Source organism: Dermacentor albipictus, chromosome 1 (genome assembly GCF_038994185.2).
Source record: "Dermacentor albipictus isolate Rhodes 1998 colony chromosome 1, USDA_Dalb.pri_finalv2, whole genome shotgun sequence".
In the NCBI taxonomy this organism is placed as follows: Eukaryota; Metazoa; Arthropoda; class Arachnida; order Ixodida; family Ixodidae; genus Dermacentor; species Dermacentor albipictus.
This window is the reverse complement of record NC_091821.1, coordinates 324,618,300-324,644,625: the sequence shown is the minus strand read 5'-3', so window position 1 is coordinate 324,644,625 and position 26,326 is coordinate 324,618,300. Positions and strand designations below refer to the sequence as shown.

General features: G+C 46.7%; 1 protein-coding gene across 1 annotated transcript; it reads left to right on the top strand.

Moving 5' to 3' along the window:
• Positions 1 to 10,041: 10,041 nt before the first annotated feature.
• Positions 10,042 to 11,719, top strand: LOC135909111 (uncharacterized). Its single transcript, XM_065440946.1, has one exon. It carries the CDS (start codon positions 10,381 to 10,383, stop codon positions 11,713 to 11,715), a length of 1,335 nt encoding a protein of 444 aa, XP_065297018.1. The 5' UTR covers positions 10,042 to 10,380; the 3' UTR covers positions 11,716 to 11,719.
• Positions 11,720 to 26,326: the final 14,607 nt, after the last annotated feature.

Below are 26,326 nucleotides of genomic sequence, written 5' to 3'. Positions count from 1 at the left end.
AACATTGTCTACTGATGGTCATCCAGCTGCAGACGTAGCACCATCACCCGCCTTCGTGGCTCTGACATTCTTTTTCTCTCAGTAAGGTCCCTCCCACTGCCCCTACATTTAAATTGAAGCGGAAAGCACTGCTTTTCTTTTTCATCAAAGGACTTCAGTTGGCAAAAAACATCTACAACCATCCACTCTGCAGCCTTACCTCTGGAACACTAAATCTGATCAATTCTATGTCACACACCGTCGGTCCTCTCTTCCGCCGCTGATCTCCGGAACTGTATTATCGTCTATTCCCGCTGGAGATGACGCAAGCGAATACGAAGTGCATCTGCTCATCGACGTACAAAGTGTGAGGACGATGCCGACATCAGTACTGCTTGTAATCTAATTCGCAGCCAGAATATTGATAGGCACTCTTGATACTTCTTGTTGCCTAGCTACACTGTTTTGCAAGAAAATGCCGAATAAACACGTAGAAGCGGCAGAACTGCGCATACAACTGCACTCGCATCCATACCGTCAGTAGGAATACCCTGATGCCTACTTAGCGTGCGTGTGTGTGTGTGTGTGTGTGTGTGTGTGTGTGTGTGTGTGTGTGTGTGTGTGTGTGTGTGTGTGTGTGTGTGTGTGTGTGTGTGTGTGTGTGTGTGTGTGTGTGTGTGTGTGTGTGTGTGTGTGTGCGTGTGTGTGTGTGTGTGTGTGTGCGTGCGTGTGTGTGTGTGTGTGTGTGTGTGTGTATATATATAAAGCGTTCTCCTGCCACATGGTACAAAGGCGGGTAATTTCATGATAAGAGTTCCACAAGCATCCATTTCTTTATCAGCCCACATGGAATATTTGGCGCTTGTTCTGCCCCCGTTACGACATCATCAATGACACGTTTTGACTCTGCGTGCTCGGTGCTCTATATGGCAAGATATTGAATATTTCATAGCAATCCACCAGCCTCTGAGTCTTCTTTTTTGCCTGAAACAAATCCTGCTTACAAACGTTAGTGTTAATCTACAGGAGAAAAGAAGCCTACACAAAGGCAATGGCATTTCGCAAGAGTGTCCATTTCGGCGGCCTACGAAACATTTCGTCATCCCAGCATGACCTGGCCGATTATGTTCCACCATTAAAGGACTTATTCATATTTGCCATTGCAAAACTCGCTTACACATTAGCCAAAGTGGGTGCCTGGAAGAAAATCAATATTTGGCTCAATAACGGTGTTTGGTGCCCGTTAGTATCAGATCGATGGGAAAATGCCAACTGCATTAATCAATGTAAGCTTTTTGTCACTGGCACCATACGTATAGTTGACATCTCGGCACGCCTTGTACAAATTGTTCCTTCCAGGCTGTAAGTCTACAAGAGGGTGGGCTTCATTGATTAATGGGTTTTAATGGCGCAAGGGCCAGTTCTAGCCAAAGAGACCTAATCGGGTGTGCTCCTGACAGTATTAGACGTCTAGGGAGATATGTTCATCAGTGCTTCATCATCGTTGTCATCATGAGGCTATTAATATCAGCTCATTTATGTGCCCACCGGGGTGGCTTAATGGCTATGACGTTGCGATTCTAAGACCGAAGGGGTGAAATTAAATCTCGGCCGCGGCAGCCTCATTTCGATGGGAATGAAATGCAAAAACGTCCCAGTATCATGCAATGGGTGCACGTAAAGAACACTACGGCGTGCCTCTTATCAGATCGCTCTTTTGGTGCGTAAAATCCCATAATTTAATTTAGTCCACTGCAGACGGTTTCGTACGCAGGGGTAGAGGGTGAGGGGTGGGGCACACCGGCGCGCCATGCTTCTGGTCTCGGAGGCCACGCGTGGCCTTCGCGGCAGTGCCACTAGATGCCGCGGCGTGCCGAGAAATAAGCCCGATTGACGCATTACGTGTTTCTTAGCGTTCTCCCTCACCGCCGCGCTACGCATTTCGGAGGCCATGCCCAGGCTTCGTGGCGGCTGCGCAAGACTGCGCCGAATGTTCTTAGGGAAGCGCGGAAGAGAGGGCCCGCTGCAGTAGACGTCTCATGTGTAACTTGTTTCGATAGGGATAACACATCATGTCGCTATATTCAATCAGTGCTAACGCATTACCGCCGACACTCATCGTGAGGTGGATTCTGCGGCAATTTCTTGTATACATATTTTATAAAAAACAGTTGATGATTGATTGATTTGATTTGATTGACGAATTTATTTACATTAGAAAAAATTCGGAGTTCCGCCTGCAAGGCGAAGCACCAATTGCGATAGAAAAGTAGATAGCTGTACGAAGTAAGGATAGTAGTTTCATCGGCCGTATAAACTTGCAAACATTCACTTACTAAATAAATTAACAATGATAGAATATGTAAGCGTGGCTCGACGATGACGTAGGAATAAACAGACTCACGGAAACAGCACTGTCTTTGTCTGTCTGCTTCTTTCTACGTCCTTGTTCAGTCGCGCTTACACATTCTATCATGGATTCAAATCAACTAGCCTGTCAACGTGTTTTAACTAAATTAACCAGCACGGTGCACGCGCGCACAGGTAAACATGAACGCACATCGCTAGATTACAGCGGAAACTGCCTGTGAAAACGCTGAAGTTTGGAATCGCGGCTACAGCCACGAGCCAATTGACTTCCGTGCATTTGTCGCTTCAACGCGTACGAAACGTTGAAATCACAGCGCATACGAAGCTACTGGCACTACGTGCACTCTGCAAACATCGCAGATCGCTTTCAAGACACACGAGCGCCGGCAACGCGTGCTTACTGCGCCCGCCATAGGGGTCTACTACGGCGTCCGCGATTCGCGTGGCCAGCGCCGTAGTAGACGCCGCGGTTGTCTCCACTCTGTACGGAGCGGCGGGCGAGGAGGACATCGAGGCACCGAGGCAGCCGCCGGAGACCCTCGCCTCACACGCCACCTCGCTCGCACGCCTCAGGAGAGGGCGCGCATGCGGGCCGCGTTCCTCGCTCGCTCTCGCGAGATCGAACCGCGTTCGCCGGCTCACCCTGACACGCTTTCACTCGTACACTCACGGCGAGGCCGACGGCAGGAATTCGTCTGGAGTGTCCATATAATTGCTATCGCAATAAAATAAATCCTGCTAATCATCATAAAGCGTCTCACAGCCTACTGCATAAGATGTAATATTTAGAAGTCAGAGCATTAAATGTAGAGTGTGGACGCACCAGTCAGTCATATTTTGAGGGTGTTTCACCCATTCATGATCATGACGACGGGGTCGTAATATGCAAGATATATGCCTCGCAAGATATATCGTTAATAGTAGTACTATTGGATGTAAACGAAAAAAAAAATATCTGAAGACAGACTAACAGTTTCCTGAGGAAAAGGCACATCTGCGGCTCTACTGGAAAAGAATGGTGCAATAAAGGCTTAAGAATTGAGGACAGAGAAACATAAAAGATGGAATGCAAAAAAAAAGAGTTTAAGTCGACTGGCGTTGATTACCACTGTACAGTATTCCACGAAGCACTTATGCAGATGAAACCACGAGGTGCTGAGGGAAAGACACAAAATAGCTTAAGTTAAAAGGACGCCTTCTCCGTCGATGTTTCGAGTCACTAACATACTAAAATAAAATTACGGCCGTAACTCCTTCGAAGGCAATTATTGCAGTGCGAAGCATGGTACTGTGGCTCCTTACTTAAGTGACCAAACATTATATGGAAGGCTAAAATGGGATCACCCACGTATAGCCACTATATGCTGCTCCGCTTCGCGCTTCTAGGCCAGGCGCTGCTACTCTCTCACTTCCGCGGCTTCCTGCTTTGTCTGAGTTTTTTAGCGCGAATTAGAAGAGCCGTGTGTGCCCTGTGCGTCGTCTTGTGTCCAGTCTTATTCGCGCTAAATAGCTCAGATCGAGACGCCATACCAACAAGCCCACATGGCGACTCTGGTTTTCTGCTTGGCTTTGGCAGATTCGTGCTTCTCGGCTTTCCTCGCTTGGATAGCGGACCCATTATTATTTTTTTCGGTAACTTGAGCGTTTGCGGGCTAAGCGTTCTTTCTTCTCTTCCTCCGTTAGATTAGTGTAGCGCGGCCAATCCCAGGCTGTACATGACGTATGAGCAAGGCTCACCTCCTTTGTTCTCAGTATGTAGAAAATTTAGGGATCACTTGAGCGATGCTGACAGGCACGCTTGACAGGCGTGACAGGCACGATGCTGACAGGCATATCTTTTACAGATACACACACAAGTTATCGTTGCGTATTTCAATACTTGCTTTACTGGAGTGTTTTCCGAACCAAGTGCACCCGCGAATCTGCGTCACGTGGCATTTTTAGCATCCCAGGTTGATTTTATTTCATATCACGCTGTAGTCGCAATGCTCTTAAATCTGAAATCAAAATCGACTTGCGGTCCTGATGGTTTGCCCAATATTTTTCTTCGTCGTTATGCCGAAACTATTGCTAAATTTCTTGTGATTTTGTTTCGATGTTCACTATTAAGTGCGAGGCTACCTGATGAATGGAAGACGGCTCACGTTATACTCGTATATTAAAAAAAGTGACCGTGTGTTATTATAAAATTATCGCCCAATATTCTTAACGTCTTCTTGTAAATTATTGGAACACGTTGTAGCAAAATGTATCATTCAAATTCTTGAGCAAAACTCTATACTCTCAAGCTTTCAACACGGATTTAGAAGAAATTTCTCTACTGCGACACAATTGGTCACGGTAGTTCATTCATTTGCAGCATGCACGGATAATAATGAACAAATTGACGCGACATGCTTAGATTTTAGTAAAGCGTTTGAAAGAGTTATTCATGATAAATTTCTCTATAAACTCATAAACATTAACCTTCCTCACATTTTGGTCTCATGGGTTTCCGATTACTTACATAACCGAACGCAGTTTGTTTCAGTTGATGGTTTTCATTCCTGCAGTCTTCCTGTAGCATCAAGTGCGCCTCAAACAATTGTTCTGGGACCCTTGCTGTTTCTTTTATATATAAATGACATTGTCTCCGTAATCACTCCTGGAACTCAAGTTAGGTTATTTGCAGATGATGTTGTTTTATTTCGTGAAATGAGAGGTGTACATGATCAGGTTGAGTTGAATGCTAATTTCATTGATGTATCTCAGTGGTGCATAGATTTTGGCATGACTGTTAATGCCGATACAACTGTTTATCTTTGTGTAACGCTTAAGAAAACTCCTCTTAAATATACTTATAACCTGACATCTCTTCCTTTGAAACAGTTTACTAGTTACGAGTACCTAGGAGTGACAATCACTAATAACTTCTCTTCGAATTTTCACATTGAAACATTTGCTCTTCTGCTTTAGGCAAACTTCGTTACTTAAGACATAAACTTCCTAATTCTCCTCCTAAGCTCAAGCTTCTTAGCTATTTCACATTCATACGACCTAAGCTTTAATATTGTTCTATTGTTTGGGATCCTAAGCTTAACACTAAGCTTAACATTAAAAAGTTAGAAAGGACTCAGAGAAAAGCTGTCAGGTTTATCTATTCTAAATTTAAGTATACCGATTCTCCTTCTAAGCTCATGAAAGCTAACAACACTGAACTATTTGAATCGAGACGAAAACGATGTTTGAATTTTTTAAACTTACTTCTTAACGGTAAAATGGCTATTGATCAAACGCAGTTTCTTTCCCCTTTGGCCACAAGGCCTACGCGACATTACCAAACACACTTTCTAACCCTTTACTTTGCAAGAACAGACATATATAAGTTTTCCTTTTTCCCGCGTTCTGTGTCCGACTGGAATAGCCTAACAGAACCTTATGACGCGGTATATGACGAGATGATTATGTCTTTTTGTGTTCTTTCCTCTGGTACTACCATGTTTCTTTTCTTGTTGTTGTTCTCTTTTTGTGTAATGGAGATATTCTGTAAATTGTATCGCCCATCCTGCTTGGACGAGATTGGTCTGCCGTATGTAATAAATAAAAAATAAATAAGTAAATAAATAAATAAATAAATAAATAAATTCTCCATAAGCAATGCCCCACAAATAGGAAAAACATTTTCATGCTGGTGTATATAAGTGTACTGTTAACCGAGGCAAATATGAATATGATATTAGGCATTATGATTATCGACCAAATAAAGAAAGCAAGCGGGTTCTGTTCGCCTTTCTTCGTGCTAGGAAGGCGCTACCAACGCTGTTAACATTAGACTCAATCATTTTGACCCCTTAAGAAATGAGCGCCTCCCTACAAGAGATTGCCAATGGTTTAGAGAATCGATTTGCAGCACGGCTTCCGGCTCTGCATCTTGCATTAGACCCTTCGGTTGGCTCCCCGCCAATTCCGTTATCTGAGCTTAATCAGACCGCACTATACTTGCCGAATGCAGCCCTTCGCCCTGACGGAGTGCCAAATGCAATGTAAAAGATATTTTAGAATTATCTCCTAACTTTTTTTTAGACCTGGTAAATTACTCAATTAAAGGTGCTTGGATTCCGCTGCAATGCAAGCTTCCCGAAGTAGTAATGATACTTAAGAAACAAGGGGGATAGTATTCATTAGAGAACAGTAGGCCCATTGCGCTTACGTAAATCGTAATAAAGTTAATTGAGACGCTTCTTCTTCTTCGTACTATGAAACTTATTAATATTAATTCAATTCTCAGTCCCTGTCAGATTGGTTTAAGGGACGGCAGTTCCATCTGGCATGCCCGCGTCGACTTAGAAAGCCGCATACAAGTCGCTCGACATCGTAAGCAATACGCTGCCTTAGTGACGCTCGATATAGCTAAAGCATACGCTACCTTGGAGCACCCTGTTTTTATAAATCGTTTAACATCCTGTAGTATTACTGGGTATATAGCAGCGTGGATTCACTCATATTTAGGTGAAAGAAAATTGTATTGCTTCAAAAGCTGCGTCTCTTCTTCTAGGTACAAACAAACGAGAGGTGTACCGCGAGGCTCAGTGCTTTCCCCGGTGCTTTTTAATATTCCCATGAGCAGGATTCCGCGTCATGAAGAAGTAACTACTTATATTTATACAGACGATATTGCATTTCTCGCAACTGCAAACTACATCCATATGCAATATCAACTACTGAAAACTTACCTTTCAACCCTAAAGATATGGTTAGGCGTTAATCAGTTTTTACGCAAGGCCAGAAAATGTGCCATTCTCGTTTTTCCGATCCATGACCTAGTACAAATCTTATTGTCTTACCACCTCCAAGACACACCGCAGGTAGAGTGTATTAAATACTTCTGAATGATTTATAACACCTCTCTCAACTAGCGTTTGTTTCCAATGACGATTTTTCCCAATGATGCAAAATTATTTCCACATCGTATTCTAGACATTCTATTACAAGATCATCTGCAGAGCCTTCAAAAAAACATCGTAATTGCGACAAATGCTTCACAATGTGAAGAACAGTCGGGTATAGGCATATTTTCTACGATTCTTGAGTGAGCATTTTCTTTTCGGCTGCCAGGTCTTATATCCATCTTTCTGGCCGAATTCATGGCAGCGGTGCTGGCTCTGCGCAAATTAGGCCCATAAATTCCATCAGCCGAGATAGTGACTGGCTCATTACCATTGTGCTCATCCCTTATTGCTAGTCGTGACTCTCGGGTAATCAGGATGTTTGATAGATTGGTACCTGAATACTTGAGAAGTGTGCGTTTGATCTGGGTGCCTGGCCACAAAGGACCAATTATAAATGAAATTGCAGATTCTCTAGCCAAGACATCGATAAGCGACCAGATTCTCCCGTATTGTCCTTTGGCTGCTCATGTCACTACTGCTAGATTTCGCAGGAGTGTCATTATGCAGGCAGTGTCGGGTCTGCACTAACTATGTGTGTTACCTACATCTTTCATACACTTGGCACACATATTTTTGCCAAACAAGAGAAATTGAAGTGTCCATCACGAGGCTACGCTGTCGTAGACCAACGTTAAACTTCTATCTACACAGGTCTGGTCTGGCCCCACACTAATATACTCATTCTGTGGCGAAGAGGAGACCATTTCTTGTTCGCTTGTAGGCGTTTTTCTGTAATAAAAATAAGACTGCTGGAGAGAGAGAGAGAGAAAGAGAGAGAGAGGGAGGGGGGGAGAAGGAAAGGCAGGGAGGTTAACCAAGCTGAGTCCAGTTTGCTACCCTACACGTGGGAAGGGGAATGAGAAGAGTGAAAGAAAGAGAGAAAGAACATGAGTCTATTCCGCACTATCACATGCACTAAGCTAGGTGTAAGATGTCTATAGTCGGGCACTCAAGTCTGTTGCCTTCAGTTAGTGAAGAAGCGCTCGAACGGCTTTGTGGGCTAATGAACTGTGAGGACAGGCTCCCAAGATATTTGCTTCTGTAAATGGCCTGTCATCCAGTCTATTCAAGGCACACTGGAGAGTCTGACGTTGCTTATAAAAGCGAGAGCAGTGGCACAGAAGATGACTGATGGTCTCGTCACACTTACACTTAGCGCACATTCGTGCGTCCGCCATTCTAATACGATAGTGTAGGAGTTGGTGAATGCTACTCCTACCCACAGCCAACCCAGCAGTGTTGCGTCACGTCGTGAAAGGTTTGCTGGTAATTAAAGCTTCAGTGATGGGTCCAGGCTCTAAAACGAGTTAGGGTTCTGTGGTGTATGCCAGTAATTTAACGTGATGTTACGAGCGAGACTGCGAAGCTTTCTTGTAGCGTCTACACTCGATAAAGGTATAAGGAGTGTCGGTGCGCCATCCTGGGCACGTCGGGCAGCGTCATCGGCGAGATGATTACCAACGATGCCACAATGTCCCGGAAGCCACTGATAGATGATATCATGTCCTCGTTTAGAAGCGCAACGGCAAGTTTCGTTGATTTTGGACACCAGCTGTTCATAATTGCCACGTCGTATACCTCGCAGACTGTTTTCGAATAATAAAATATTGCCCATAGACTGCTGGAAATTCCGCTTTGCCCTATTGGTGTAGATTTATCTCTGCCTGTGATCCTATCTTTTGCAGCCTCTATTACTGGCTTCAGCCATTTATTTATTTATTTACTCACTCACTCACTCACTTACTCACTTACCTACTTTGCTTTACGTTCCTTACTTACTTACTCACTCCCTCACCTTGCTTGCTTGCTTGCTTGCTTGCTTGCTTGCTTGCTTGCTTGCTTGCTTGCTTGCTTGCTTGCTTGCTTGCTTGCTTGCTTACTTACTTGTTCTTAGTTGTTTTTATTCACAGTCTTTTTTCGATTGTTTTCTTTTCCTTGCACAAAAAATTTACTTAGTTCCAACGTACAAACTGTTAATTATCTTATTCTTTATACACCTAATTTAACCACCCGATTCATAGCCACTCCCACACTGTAGGGATGCACCACAACCACTCAGGTCAACAACAACAAGAAAGAAGACCATTCATTGTGTTGAAACGTGCCACCGAAACTGCCGACGAATGACAGAAGCGATTAGAGAACAGCAGGACTGCACAAGCGTGCCAAGCACACTGCCGAGGCGGATGAACAGCGACAAGCCCGACTAGCTACGGACGTTGTATTCCAGCACCGCAAGGCCCAGGAACGTCTGTATTTGGCGACGACTGCGACGGCCATCCTCAAGCGGGACTTCACCAACAACACGTTTGGATTTGCGTGCGCACTGGTCAGTACGGCGTGAAACTACAAAACGGCCTTTGTGCAAGTCGGTAATCCTCCTCCTCTTCCTGCGTACACTGGGTAACCCTGTATGCCTGCAACCGAGTGTGCATAATATATGTATCATGCGTGTAATAAAACAACAGTTTAACAACGACATCGCGACTCCAAATGATTTAATCAGCAACCGGTCAATCAACGGCCTAGCAAAGCTTAACTCAGTGCAAGAAAATGTCTAATTTGGTCCAGGAAAATGTGCACTCGCACTATATTTCGTGGTTGGTGCATTGAAATCGTCTGTATATTTTTCTCTTACTATTTTTTAATCTCGCTGCTTGCTCTAAAATGTCGTGAACCACTTCTTAAATAGCACAAAGGAAGCACTACGCATTTGTCTTAACGGGTTCTCGTTTCTGGAAACATTTCGGAAAGACGACGACGACGCTCACGGAGTGCACGCGCCTCGTATGGGCTCCGTATATTTCAAACTCTTGTGGCCAAACAATCACCGCTGGACCCAAACTAACGTCGGAACCAGCTTCCGGAAGTGGTCCGCTACCGATCAAGACCAGTCCCGACGCCAGGGACCCAGGACAAGGGTTTCTACGACCACAAGATTGCTAACCCTAACAAGACCTTCAGCTGCTCCGTCTGGCCGAGAGACAGGTGCGCCACAGCTACGAAGGTGCACGGCGTCGCTGTCGCAGTCCTGGCTCCCGAGGGCTTCGCCCAACGACTCGCACCCTCGTGAGATCAAGTAAGTGCAGCCCCTCCCCTCGTCATGGAGGTAGTAGAGGTTGAAGGCACGAAAATAGCCCCCGAAGAAGTTTCCGTTGAAGCAGGGTGGCTTGTCAGCCACCGTAAGCAACGACAGACTACGCAGGCATCATCGCTACTCATACACGGATCCCTCCATGCAACAGCAAGCGCACGCACCGAGAGTACCGAGCAGCCCGCACTACGCCGACGTGCACCACGGCAACCACGACTTCCGAAGAATGATATCAAGATCGTCATACGCCCAAGAGACGGTTTCAACGTGTCCAAACTAGGAGACGCCCAGATACGCGACTCAATACTACAGATCACGGGCATTACAACCAAAGAAGCAGAGGACGACATTTACCGCTCATGCACGGATAATAATGTCATTGTAGTTAGCACGCCAATGATGTCTAACGCCGAAAAATACTGTCGCATCCGCAGTCTCCCCATCGGAGCAGTCCGCTACGCTGCCACAGCATACGTCACACCGCCGGAGGACACAGCCAAAGGAGTCATACATAACATCCCTTCATATGACACGGACGAAGACATTACCAACAGTCTCATTTACAAGAAGAACCCTACGATTCTGCAGGCCCGACGCATGGGCAAGACTAATTCAGTGCTCATCGTATTCGACGGAAAGCAAGTACCGTACCATGTCTACTACCGCGGAGCAGAATACAAATGCTATCTACATAAGAAGCGCATCGAGGTCTGCGACATCTGCGGGACCGTCGGCCACAGGGCCGATGTATGCCCCACTCCAACCCAGAAGAAATGCAAAAGCTGTGACACAGTAAATCCACCGGATGATCATCCCTGTCACCCTTGCTGCGCGCTCTGCGGCAAAGACCACCCGACTGGTGATAAGTCCTGCCATCGCCGCTTCCAGACACCACACCTCCTACTCCAACGACGATGGGAACGCCTACGACTGGGACAACAAGGAGCTGACCAGGAGATGGGGCCATCGACTTCTGCAAATGGAGACTCAGCTCTGCCAACACCGAAGTCAACACTACAACCGCAGGCTCCCGAACGCAGCAATCCACGAGGACGCAGTCGGTCTCGTGAACGCAGCCGCTCCCGAGGTCGCAGTCAGTCACAAGGACGCAGTCACTCTGGGAGCGGACCGGATTCAACACCGCCGCAGCAGCAAGGAAACACAAGCCTTAGAACGACCACAGTCAAAGTGCAAGACGCACCCCCCAAGGTAAGCTGGGCCAGCATTGTCTCCCACACAGGTCACACCACACAACCTACAGCAACCCCAGTGAACACAGTTAGTGACGCTACCACGCACAGCTTCATGCAGGAGCTCCGATCCTTACGTGCTGAGATACAATAACTCAAGACAGAAAACGCTAATCTCAAATCACAACTTGCAGACACACAACCCAAACATTTACCATCAAATGCAGACATCCTTCCTGTTCCTGCAATAGATTGCCGGCAAACCACCCAACAACCAACCTCGCACAAACGCAAAGCTCTCGAACCAATCTCAAAAGCGGCAACACCAGCATACCCTTCAGAAGGAAATGTCAACTGTGAGGCCCTCACTGAGCTGCAACAGCGGATAGAACGCAACCTGAACGAAGCATTAGATTGTAAGCTTGCCACATTGCTCGACGCCTCCATTGCAAAAGCTCTCGAACGCGCAATGGACAACCTCCTTACGGCGAAACTAGAAACGCTACTACTGCCCAGAATTGAGCAAGCCTTTGTGGCAAGAGAACAACAGCGACAGGAAGACATGGACGATACGCGCAAAGTGCTTCAAGACATGGTCGCAACATTGGCTCAAAATCACAACACCCGTTTGACAGAATTGGAAAACACCCTACTCCGTCCCAGAGCAGGTCCACTAAAGAAGCCGTACTCGCGTCCCGACAAAGATGGCTGCGAGTAATCCAGAACGTGTTACCTACTGCATTTGGCAGTGGAACTGCCGGGGCTTCCGGCGAAAGCGAGCACATTTAGAGCAATACATTACGTCTCTCGCACCACATACTTCCCCTGATGTTATCGCATTACAAGAGACCGGAGAAGCGGCTAAGCTGTCGGGATACGCGGCATACACCGCAGTTTGCAATGATAACCGCAGGCCCCAAGTAACCACACTAGTTAAGCGAAACATTCCGGTTATACAGCATCACACAGGCATTGATACAGCAGCCCACATTTTTCTGGAGATCATCCCGTCTGCAAGGCGCAAGCAACAGAGCCTCTTCATCCTAAATGTGTACAGCAGCCCCAGAGAACAACATAGGTTTCTACTTTTCACCAAAGCAGATCAACTAGCTAGGGGAGCCCCCCTGCTCATCGTAGGGGACCTAAACGCCCCTGCGGTGGCATGGGGATACCCAATGGACCGCCGAAAGGGAAGACAACTATGGCTTGACGGACAGAATCTAGGTCTTACTCTTGTCACGGATCCAACTTCTCCCACTCGTATGGGAAACAGCGTTAGCAGAGATACTACTCCGGACTTGACATTCGCAAAACGAATTCCACAAGCAGACTGGATCAACACACAAGACAACTTGGGCAGTGACCACTATTTAATCCAAACAACAGTTCGAGCGGGCCCGCGAAAGCCTAAGGGTCGTGAACTCCACATAACGAACTGGGACGCTTTCCGGCAGGCCAGAGCCCTCACCTCTTTCTCGGGTACCCAACCCCCTTACGAAGATTGGGTCGCATCCTTGCTGCAAGACGCGAGCAAAGCCACTAAATTAGTTCCTGAGGAAGCCAATCTGCAGGAGGCAGATAGCAAGTTACTGCATATGTGGGAAGCCCTCGCCAGTCTGCAACGCAGATACAAACGCAACAAGCTCAACCGAACGCTCAGGAAACGTATTAGCACTCTCACCCTTGAAATCGAAGACTACGCACAACAACTTACTCGTCAAAATTGGCACAGCACATGCGACAGCATGGAGCGGCAACCAAACCTGCCCAAAACGTGGAATATCCTCCGTTGCCTCCTCGATCCGGCTAACAGCAAGAACACACAACAGCACAACTTGCAAAAAATTATTCACACCCATTCTGGCACGGACGCACAAGTTCTTCAAGAATTGATAGACCGATACATAGGACCTCAACCTACTACACCCGCTCCACCATACACAGGCACCGATAACGACCACCTGGACGTGCCCATAGAAGCAGCAGAAGTACGTGAAGCCATCCTCGCACTCCGCCCTAACTCAGCCCCGGGACCTGATGGCATTACTAATAAAATGCTTCGCAACCTAGATGAGGATTCTATACTAGCCCTCACAGCTTATTTTAACGAATACTGGGAAACTGGAAACCTCCCCTCACAATGGCAAGAAGCCAAAATTATTATGATTCCCAAACCCGGGAAGCGCCTCCTACTCGAAAACCTCCGCCCTATCTCCCTGACTTCATGTGTCGGAAAAGTCCTCGAGCACGTCATCCTCACACGCTTACACAGACATATGAACGACAACGACCTCTTCCCCAATACCATGATTGGCTTCCGCCCGAAACTTTCTGCTCAAGATATCATGATTCAGCTCAAGCACCAAATTATCGATGGCGACAAAACCTCCAGGCTGGACACCAGAGCCATCTTGGGGCTAGACCTAACCAAGGCCTTCGATAACGTCACGCATGAGGCCATACTGAACCAACTGGCCCAACTCCAGGTTGGCCATCGAACCTATAACTACGTAAAGAATTTTCTTACAGGTCGCACGGCCACCATTACCATTGGAGGGTTGCAGTCGCCAATTATTCACTTCGGCAGTAAAGGCACGCCGCAAGGTTCGGTTCTATCCCCTTTTCTGTTTAACGTGGCCTTGCTCGGACTACCGCCTGCATTAGCTAGCATCCCCAACCTCAAGCATAGCCTCTACGCAGACGATATCACCCTGTGGGTCACCGGGGGCAGCGACGGGGACATCCAAGACACGCTGCAGCAAGCCATCAACGAGGTCGTTGCATACGTAGAACCGCGCGGCCTGGCGTGTTCCCCACAGAAATCGGAGCTCCTTCTGTACAAGCCTAATTGGGGAGGTCGACGTCCAGACCCTCACCCACCCGAGATAGAACTCCACGTGCACCAGCAACGCATACCTACAGTACCTAGCATTCGTATCCTTGGCTTACGCATCCAACAAAACGGCAGAAACACGGAGATACTCAAGCAATTAGATAATCATGTACACCAAACCACTCGCCTCATTGCACGCATCGGAAATCGACATCATGGCATGAAGGAAAGCAACCTTATACGCCTGGTAACCGCCTACGCCTTGAGCAGGATCACCTATGTCGCCCCGTACCTTAGCCTCAATGCAACTGACAAGTCCAAACTCAATACCATGATCAAGAGGGCCTATAAACAAGCCCTACATCTTCCCATCACCACCTCTAACGAGAAACTGGACGCCCTAGGCATTCATAACACCATAGACGAGCTTATTGAAGCGCACCGTATTAGCCAATACGAACGACTTGCCAATTCCACCACGGGCAGGCACATTCTAGGCACCCTAGGCATAACCTACACCACCCAATTCGGACCAAAAGTACCCATCCCTCCAAACATTCGTGATCAGCTAGTTATCCCGCCCATACCTCGTAATATGCACCCTGAACACAATCCGGAGCGACGTGCAGAAAGAGCTAAACAACTACAAAAGCGCTACGACCAAGCCGCTGACGTAACCTACGTGGACGCAGCAGACTACCCCAACCAAAACGCCATGGCGGTAGTCGCAGTCGCGGGTTCGCAGTACCACCTCTCCGCGGCCGCATCAATATTCGCCACGCAACCCGAAGTAGGCGAAGAAACGGCCATCGCTTTAGCCTACGCGGCTACCAATGCACACTGCATCATCAGCGACTCAAAAACGGCCATTCGTAACTACGCAAGAGGACTGATAGCACCCCAAGCGCAAAAGATTCTCTCTGGCACTCCTCTCTCAAGGCAACGCCGCGTGCAGATCATCTGGGCCCCTGGTCACTCGGGTCTGGCTGGAAACGAAGCCGCCCACGATGCCGCCCGAGCTCTCGCACACCGGGCGCATCATCCTTCTCCTGCGTCTTCCGATCCCGACCAGCCCTCTGATCTGCATCGCGGTCACGCGCGGGACCGAATGGTCACGTTCAGAGAAATTCTACTGCACTACCGCAGAGAGCGGTTACGCTACCCCCCAGCACACAAAACACTGACTAAGTCTCAATCCACCACTTGGCGACTCCTTCAGACACGAACTTTTCCGAACCCCGTGCTTTACAACCACATGTACCCCGATGCATACTCACCACTCTGCAAAGCGTGCAAAGCCCGCGCCGACCTCAATCATATTATTTGGCAATGCCCCAAAGCCTCACCCACCAACACCTCCCGCACTAACACACGCATCATTAGTACGGCCGAGCAGTGGGAGACATTGCTGCTCAGCTTGGACCCAGAGGAGCAGCTCTGGGCCGTCCGGATGGCCGAAGACGCCGCCAGGAAGCAAGAACTGGCCGCCGTCTGAGGAAGGGGGGGATTGGGGGTTAGCCTCCCGACCCCCGCCACCCCTTAACCCCATCAAGGACACAATAAAGTTTTATCTCTCTCTGGAAACATTTCAGTGCTTGTTTCATTTTTTTTCTTTCCTTTTTTGCAGACTGACTATGCTCACTTAATCATATTCGATGCAGCCAGAGCAAAACCAGTAGTTCTTGTTCCTACTCTGTATTACGAGAAGAGATGCATAAAAGCCGTTACATTATTTGGGAAGACGAAGTATTGAAGGCGCAGTGCACTACTGTATAAAAAATTCAGAAAAGTCTAGTTCACTGGCAATTTGAGGCGGTCATTTGGGGCTTGCAGTGCGCTATTGTAGGCGTTTTACTGCCCATTTCAACACAATATGCCATCAAAAAATTTTGAAGCATCTGGGGTGAGTGAAAGTCGAGAACGCGTGTAGCAGCGTACTGCGGAATAATTTAATGGCGCTGGCGTCCGCCGTCGGCACGCAACACTGCATTCGAATCGATCGGTCAGTTCCAACCCATCTTTTGCTGCCGCTATCTTTCCAGAAATAAATCGCTCAGCCGCAGAAAGCGTGTTCGTTCCTGCGTTCGGTATGACGGAGAGCAGGCTTCGGCACTTCTCGCAGGGCCGCACGCAATCCATTATTCACGCCCAGCCATTTCCGGCATAAGCGTATCACATTTTCTGTCGGTAACAGTCGGTAAAAGCTTGGCGCCGATGCGGGGTCCAAGAACGTGCACAAACTTTAGGCGACGTTTGTCGTATCTTTTCTGTCTAATTCCATTAAACTGTGGCAACAGCGTCGTGAATTAACCTACGATCACTTCAGTCCTGCGTTTCCCGGTCAGTGAAGCTACTGATCAGCATTACGTCCATAGCCGGCGTGAAACACTGTATTGGCATCAGTTTCTGTTCGGTTAAACAACTTTTCCTGGAATCTTAACACCATAACACGATATTAACCATGTTAACACCATATGGCATTCCCCATCAAGTGAACTTAGTTTCTTGAACTATAAACTTGAAGGCCTAATTGTAACGCCAAGCTTCTTACCTATTTCTCAATTATTGGATCGTAACCTCGAATACGTTTGCGTTATTTGAAAACCATATACCAAACGTAGCAGCAACAACATCGAATGACTTGAATTACTCGATGTAATGTTTGTTTATAACAAATTTTAGACGCTTGACTCCCCGAACGAACAGAAGAGGACAATTTTATTCAGGACGTACATAGCGTTAAATTAATAATTTTTGTTGCATAAAAAGGTACCATAGCTGACAACTGTATTGGGATCCCCTGCGCACGATACTTTGGGAGTATTGGCCTAGCGCTTCCTGTTCCGGCAGTGATCAATTTCCTCAGGCCTACGGGCCTACATAACAGATTTTAAGAACGCTGTCCGTTGTCTCTGCATTGTGTACGGGGTTTAGGGTGCGATCTTGTACGCGTTCCAAAATAGAACGGAGGCGGTCCGTTCCACCGAGCCGCACACGCTTGGTCAGTTTGAACGGTGTCGAACGCCATGACGTCAATTGTGAAGTGATATCTGCTGTCAATCATTCCGTGTTGTCTGCTATCGGATGAACGCAACGAAACGGACCGCCAATTTCGCGACGGAAAGAACGGACCGCCTCCGTTCGAGTTTGGAACGCGTACAAGATCGCACCCTTACTTTGTGTTCCTCTGATCTACTGCCCTATCTCCCCCCCCATCTCCTTCGTCGTGCAAGGTATCCCTGTATCTCCTTCTTTATTTGTCTGTCTTTGCGCTGAAGTTTTTTTAATATAAATAATTGAATGACCAGAGATTACCAGAAAACGGAGTGTAAAGAAACTAATGAAAAGTCGCAGTATTCCATTCATGAAACTGCCCAGAAAGTAAGTACAGCTGAATTTTTTTTTTGCCATCTTCTCAGATATAAGTTAGCATTCTACCCCTGTCACTACACATAGATCCAGTAGAAATGATACCTACTTGATTTGTAAATTATAACAACGCTACCACATGCATCCACAAAAAAACAAGGACGAGCGCCTCGTGCTTGTTCCTTTGTGGATGCATGTGTTAGCGCTCTGATAATTTTCAAATCAAGTATGCACCAACTCGCCCAGAAAGAAGTTTTGATGAAAAAAATGAGACATACTTGAAAACATCAGCAAATACCTTAACTCCTTGCTTTACCAGAGCATCCTTTCTAAATGCTCGTTTTTTCCGCGGAATATGGTTGTCTGGAATTGTTCAGCTGTCCCGTCTGCCATGTTACTTTTTTTACAAATAAGTTACATTTTTTGTCTTTAGTATCTAACAAATAAAATTAATGAAGACATTATTTTAGTCCGTAAATATTTCCACATCTACATGTCTGTACGATATTGATAAGTTTTTAGTGAAATACGCATCTGTGTAAAGTTTCTGAATTTCCAGATTTTTTACTGTTGAGGGCGCAAGAGGTATTTCTCCCCACTTCGTGGATAGCGATACCCTAAGGGAACGTTTATCACTATGTCGTCGAAGAAAATGGGGGGCTTCCCGAGCCCACTTGAGTATTCACTCGAAGAATGAATGGTCTTAGCTCCTCTCAATAATTTCGTGGCACCCGCACAGATCTGCAAACAATGATTACTGCAGTGAAGTCAAATAGTCGCTTTCTGTGCAAACATTCGCTCTCGTACCTCCTCCTGAGAACTGAGAAACGTACACGTCTGGAGAAAATAGATGTGTAAGGGCTTTTAGACTTCCTTGTGTGCCCTCAAGCGAGAGCTTTTTCAGGCTCAGGCTCTTAATCTGAGCTTGAACTCGAGTTGTAAACACGTCCTGCGGGAAATCAATGATCCATGACTACTTTCTTTTTCTCTTTATTAAGGCTAGTTTTTTTTTCCCGTGTTTTTTGTGGTCCTGTTATACTGATGGTTATCAGAAAAATAAAATTTGCATCAAAGATCGGCGGGAGATTTAAACCTATAGTGCAGTTCTACCTTTTTAAATAGAGAAATGGTATTTACATTTAATGAATGGAGAAATAGTGTATATATAAATTTAGTAACATTCGCCGATTTTACAGACTGCTACACATATTTCTTTCTGAGCTTGTAAAAGGGCTAGACAGTTTGGGGCTGCAATTACCATATGTAAAGTGTCGTCACTGCCGCCCTCGTACGTTGCACCTTTCTCAGGTTGACGAGCCACTTGGCGATTTGCATAAAAAAGTCGCAGTTCCGCCAGAAAGGTGAAGCACCGACTGCGATAGCAATTTAGTAGATAGCTTTACGAAGCAAGGATAGTAGTTTTATCAGCCGTATAAACTTGTAAACATTCGCTTACTAACTAAATTAACAATTATAGAATGCGTAAGCGTAACTCAACGAGGACGTAGAACAGACACACGGAGACAGTGCTGGCTTTGTGTGTCTGCTTCTTTTTACATCCTTGTTCAGTCACGCTTACGCATTCTATCATGGATTCAAACCAACTGGCCCGTCAACGTGTTTTAACTAAATTAACCAGCATGGTCTGTCGCGTGCACAGGTAAACATGAACACACATCGCTCGATGACAGCGGAAACTCTGAAAACGCTGGAGTTGACCTTCATGCATGTCTCGCTTCAGCGCGAACGAAACGTTGAAAGCACAGCGCATATGAAGCTACCGACACTACGGGCATGGTGAAAACATCGCAGATCGCTTTGAAGACAAGGCCCGCATGGGAGCACACTTTAGCCACGTCACAGATCGCTTTAAAGACACACGAGCGCCGGCAAGGCGTCCCTACGGCGTCCACCAAAGGCATCTACTACCGCGTCCGCGATTCGCGTGGCCAGCACCGTAGTAGTCGTGGCGGTGTAAGTGTGATTGTAAAGAGGAAGAGGCACTATCTTCTGCAGCCCTTTAGGGAACACGATTGAGAGCCTAACACGTTCCGCGGTTGTGTCTAATCTGTACGGACCGGCGGGCGAGGGAGACATCGAGACACCGTAGCTGCCGCCGCACAAGAACGCCCCTCCTCCCTCGCCTCACCTCCCTGCCTCGCACGCCACAGGAGAGGGTATGAATCCGGGCCGCGTTCCCCGCTCATGCATGCCAGATTGAACCGCGTTCACCGGCTCACCCTCACACGATTTCCCTCATACAGAACCTCACGGCGACGGCGACGGCAGAAATTCGCCTAGAGTTTCCATATAATTGCTATCTCAACAAAATTTGTGAGGAAGGTAATATCTGTGCCATCATTCGGGGTGGCAAGGTAGCTTTACGCGAAGCGCGACTGTGACGCAGTTGACGGGCTCGAAGCCCGGCTATCTCGGTCAATAGAGCATCTGACTCCTATTCTTAGGGCCGTGGGATCGATTCCTGCGTTCGGCGCCAGTGCGGGGACTAGAATTCTAGGATTTTGACGCGGCTCTCTATGAAGACACCGAGGCCACAAACAGCGGACGTTTTATTCGTTTTCCCTATGAAGCCAGGCCACCTCGGAGTACTAACAGTTCTCATTGGCGCACGCACGAATGCTCCGGTCGTCGGGTGCCACCAGCGCCACTTTAACCATCAGCGGGCGAGTGGCGCCCCCACAAATATCATGCGAATCCGCTGACTAATGGCAGCGCACAGCTTGAGCAGCATTGTGCGATGCCTTGCGCGCATTGAAAGGAGCGCGGTATCAGTGGCGAAGTAGTGCTCGAAATGGCCGTGCACTTCGCTATCTCAATGTGCGACCCTGCGCAATAGCGAGTGTGAACGACCCTCTTTTTTTTTAAGTACTACACGCTATCTGATCGGGGTACTGTTGCTATTTATTGATTTATTTGAATGGACTTGTGAATGTTTACCATTATTGTATTACCAGCTTTTAAATGAACAATGATTTGTTCAGTTATCAAATGATAATAAATTAGGCCGATATTTAAGAACCTTCCGGCAAATAACGCACATTTCGTAAACCTGCTTGACAATCATTATAGAAAGAAGGAAACGGCAAGAAAATGACAGGAAAATGGCAGTTTCTACAGTGACGAGGCGAATAAATAAATAAAGTCAATTCAATAACAGGATACAAATATTAAAGAACATACATAATAACACGCTAAATGTTAATCCATAGACACAATATCAATTTCCTTTAAAGAAAGTTATTTAGTCTTTTAGAGCATATTGACTTAGGGATGCGTTGTCTCATGGCCCAAGCAACTTTTTTATATGGAAAGAATTATCTTCAGAAACTTTCATTGCTGACCTCGAAGCATATCCTTGTGGTTCAAGGTTCGAACCGCTTAGAGAATGTATTCTACGTTCTTTCATGAGTCGCCGCACGCTCAACAAGGCATAGCTGAACGACGCATATGATTTATTTTAAATATTTTACTCGCCCTAAATGGCATTCCGTGCGGCACAGATTTTTGTTTTACTGTATAGAACATTTACGAGGTTCGAAACAGCCGGTGGGGATTTCGTATTTTATTTAGCACATGACGGTATCAGTGGTTAGCAGTGCAAACATATGGGGCAGAAACTCGGAGGTTGAAAAAGAACCTCGAGAATAAGTTAAGGACTCATGAGTAGGTGACATAAAATAACAGCCGACCACCATCAAGCTATCGCTAAAGCGCATGAAATTATATTCCAATGGCTACCTGGACATACCATCATTGCTGGTAATTACCTCGCCGACGAAGCCGCCTGATCTGCCCTTTTGGAAGCCTGGCCAGTTCCAATCCCCTTATCCAGAACTGACGCTGCAAGAAAGCTTCATATCGTAGCTAAAGCTATGGCACACAAATACTGGTCTTCTCCCAACCTCCCAAAGTGTCATCTTCATAGACTTGGCCCATCTCTGATGTTGCAAGTGCCATCAAAAGTTCACCGATCTGAGGAGACAGTATCACGCCGCCACTCCATGACTCGGGGTGGCGCTTACGAAGGCCTACACCATCCGAATTGGAAGGGGGGATATGCTCATGTGCGATTCTTCTGAAACTATGGAAACAATTAAACGCATCCTATGTATCTGCCCCCAGTACGATGCCGAGTGTGAAGCTCTGCAAACGGTGTTGAACTGGCTGGATTCTAGTCCATTTTTCGAAATGAAGATCCATGGACCATGGACATACGCGTCGATGGCACAGAAAGCCACGAAAACGTTGTTACACAACCTCAAGTCTTGGCGACCGTGTGTCGACTCGGTGCAAACCTTTAACAGTGCGCGAAACTATGCTCTCTCTATGTCCTCTCTCTCTCTTTTCATTCCTATACCCCTTCCCACACTGCAGAGTAGCAAACCAGACGCGCGTCTGGTTAACCTCCCTCCCTCTCTCTCTCTCTCTCTCTCTCTCTCTCTCTCTCTCTCTCTCTCTCTCGCCTTCTCTCTATCCGCAATCAATCCTTTTTGTAAAACTCTGAACCACAAATAGGCCAAAATAAACAGAGCATATAAGACTATTTCCATAACACAGAATCCGTGCAGAAAAACAAACTTGTCATCATTGAGAAAAATGAGTCAACCAGAAGTGCACAGATGGTCTGTAAACTGTTTAAATTACTACTCATAAGGAGAAACCTGACCATTACCAGCCACAAGATCTAAACACTTCTAAGAGACCATGACATGCGGACAACATCATGAAAGAAACGGGCGTCGCAAACTTCATTTCCGAGTGAATCCATGTTCGCTTTGTTACATTCGTTCGCTACCTCACTGAAATCATTCCTTCGCGAGGACTATGTATAGAGCAACCGTTGTGAACATCGCAGAACTGCATTAAACTCCTGAGCGAGAGGACACGAAGACCTCATCGCAAAGAGCGATACGTGGGAAATATAACGCAAATTCATTTCCTGCAATGTTGAGAAGGGACTCGCGTGCGGAAATTTTCAGCACGCGAATACCTGTTCAGCAAATTGATTCTTTCAGCAAGCATTCTTCCTTGTGTTTCAGTAAAAATCTTATTGGTTTTTTCTCTTTTCCTTGCCAAGGTTTTTCAGCTTCAGATTTTTGAACTGCGATACCGTTTTGTTTTTCTCCCTTGATCACTGTCCAGTAAAAGCGTATTTTCATATATTTTGTCTTGAAAAAAAATATTTTAGAGCGAGTAAGTATGCAAGACATAAGGCAGAGAGTGACAACGTTTCGATTTACGACCAAGCTGTGAACAGTTTCTATAAGTGCTGGCGCACACGACTTCATCAATTCACTCTGTTTTCCTCGAAGACACGGTGCCATTGTGCTGTTCCATTAGGCTTCATTCTTCTCAACTGATTAAAGTTCCTGAAGGATTGTGCAGTTTTACTTGGGCGAAATGGTACGAGCTGTTCGCGCGAGAAAAGATTACGAACACTCCTAAAGTCACAGGGGAGATTTATTGACGCGCAATTACCGAGTAATTAAAATTTTACCAAGTCTTGGCGGATTTAAAAACATTGATAAAGTACAAGAAACGCTGCGTGTTTCTTGCTACAGGCGCCCTCTCGCAGCTGAAATTTTTGGGATGTGAAATCTGCAAGTCAAAGCCCTTAAGATAACGGGCTTTATCGCACAACGGAAAACGAATAAAACCTGGGGAATTAACTAAAAGATACAGTGGCAATTACAAACCGTAAGCATTCATTTTCAAAAACGTGTCAATATGCAAGCAAATCGCTAAATAAAACGAAATTCGGAAAATGGCTGCTTCTTCTCCATCTGCACAGTTCTTAATGAATTGCGGTGATACTCAACTGTCTAAAAATGTAAGGAGTATCCGCAGCTTATACAAACTGATGAATTGGCAACTTGACTGGAAAAAAAAATGCGCAATACTTCTCCCGCTGTTGGTACGGAGTTATGTCAAAGAATATCTTAGCAACGAGTGCTTCCCCATAACTAGGCTATCTTTTAATTGCTGCCACTGTTGTTGGAAAATCTGATATTATGGCCGAGCATCCTGTGACAGTGGTTCGGACGGGCGCCTACAGCGAACGCTAGAATCGAGCAATTCGTCTTTCTTAAGTCTTTATTTGGGCAGTGTTGCCCTTAAAGTGTGGGCTGACTACTTATACGCCTGGATCGTCTCGTCCGTAGCCACAAATTCGTTTTAGCACATTCCCTTCGAATCTATGTATTTTCTATTTCCTTTCTCTTCTATTTCTTTTTTTAGCCTGCTTCTCTTTTTCTCTGTATGGGCCTTATATATATATATATATATATATATATATATATATATATATATATATATATACATATATATATATATATATATATATATATATATATATATATATATATATATATATATATATATATATATATATATATATATATATATATATATATATATATATATATATATATATATACACAGTGAAGTAGACGCGCGTATGAAGCGGTTTATTGTCGTTTCGGCCGGGGTCCGGCCTTCATCAGAATCTGATGAAGGCCGGACCCCGGCCGAAACGTCAATAAACCGCTTCATACGCGCGTCTACTTCACTGTGAATATTTACCCGGACCCAGAACTGCTTTTTTTCTGGTATATATATATATATATATATATATATATATATATATATATATATATATATATATATATATATATATATATATATATATATTGCCGCAGAGAGCTCTCCACATGCCAGGTACGAGCACTCTCGTGAGGCACCTTTGCAAGCGTCTCATCGCTAAAGCCCATTACTCGTCGCATCGCCATTAGAAGAGCGCCAGCAACGCCTCGCGCGTGGCGATACAGCACGTGTCTCCCGTGCACGCGCTCACGGCAGCGCCCGAGTCTGCCGTCCAATGAGAAGCCACGGCGTGGCTCTTGGCCTTCGGGGCGCGTGAGAAGTGCGTTCGGCGGAGAGAAGCGGTTGACTGTGGAATAGGCTGCTGTTAACTCCTCTTTTAAAAAGTGTGTGAATGCTTAATATTGAGTTTCCGGGCACAAGTTCGCCCACAATAAACCAGTGTGTTTAGTGTGCTTCATTGAAGAGTGCTACATTTCTGGTGGAGGTGCGGGGTATGATTGGAAGTCCCCAGTTCGTAAGAGAACGGAGCCCCGACCCTCAGCGATTGGATCCCAGGGAACTGACTCCAGTACACCAGCGCACAAGCCGCCGCGTCCGAGGAGACCCACCCGAGTTCGGACCGCTTCCTGTTGCTGCAGCAGTGCGGGCAACAGTTACCAGCGACGGTGCAACCATGACAAGCCCAGTGGCATCATCCCAGCTCATCGTGTACCCACCACGCACGCCCGAGTCCTTCCACGGCGATACGTTCGAAGATGTGGAAGACTGGTTAGAGCAGTTCGAGCGAGTGGCAGATTTCAACGGCTGGGACGAGACGCGGAAGCTTCGCAACGTGTACTTCGCGTTAGAAGAGTCAGCGAGGACGTGGTACGTCAATCATGAAGCGACACTATCTTCGTGGGAAGAATTTCGGCGACAGCTGCTTGCCACGTATGCCAGCACCGATCGGCGAGAGAAGGCAGAGCACGCTCTGCAAGCCAGAAACCAGCGCACTAACGAAAGTGTCGGCATGTATATCGAGGATATGTCCCGTCTCTTCACGCGCGCGGATCCAAACATGACCGAAGAGAAGAAATTACGCCATCTGATGCGTGGCGTTAAGCAGGAGCTGTTTGCAGGACTCGTCCGCAACCCACCACACAGTGTTGCTGAGTTTCGCACCGAAGCGACGACCATAGAGAAGGCGCTTCAGCAGCGTGCCCATCACTACAATCGTGATGTCACCAGCGCACCGGCCGATATCCTGTCAGCAGGCCAAGGCAGTAACACCGAAGCACTAAGAGAACTGGTGAGATCAATCGTAAAGGAGGAGCTTCGAAAGCTGCAGCTACCGGAAGCCACGCCGACAGTCTCAACTCTCGCCGCCGTCATTCGAGATGAAGTTCGCCACGCCATTCTGCAGCCAGGACGTGAGGAACCGCCTGTTCATCATGACCAACCACCACCCGTACGACGCGTGCCAACGTACGCTGATGTGTTATGCCAACCGACCGGGCATTGTTCTCCATTCGCGACTCCCAGCAGCCGCCAGCCGACTCTGCGCAGTGGACCCATTCTAGCAGAGCTGAGGCCACGAAAAAGTGACGTGTGGCGTGCACCCGACCGGACACCACTCTGTTTCCACTGCGGGGAAGCCGGACACCTGTACAGAATGTGCCCATATCGCAGAGCAGGTCTTCGCGGCTTTACGATAAATGCGCCTTGCCCCCGTAATGGTGAAAGACCCACCGAAATTCAGGACTACTTGACCCGACAACAAGATCCGGCTGCTAGATACCAACACCAGCCCCGATCATCAACGTCTGCACGCTACCGATCACCAAGTCCACGGCCATCCTCGATTTCACCAAGGCGTCGTTCACTGAGCCCACGTCCGGAAAACTGAAGCGAGCGACCTGTGGAGGCGAGGCCGCTGACGTTCGAAAAAGCCAAGATCCTC

Excerpts from the sequence above, each read along its gene's own strand:
- LOC135909111 (XM_065440946.1), top strand. The coding sequence starts at position 10,381 with ATGGAGGTAGTAGAGGTTGAAGGCACGAAAATAGCCCCCGAAGAAGTT.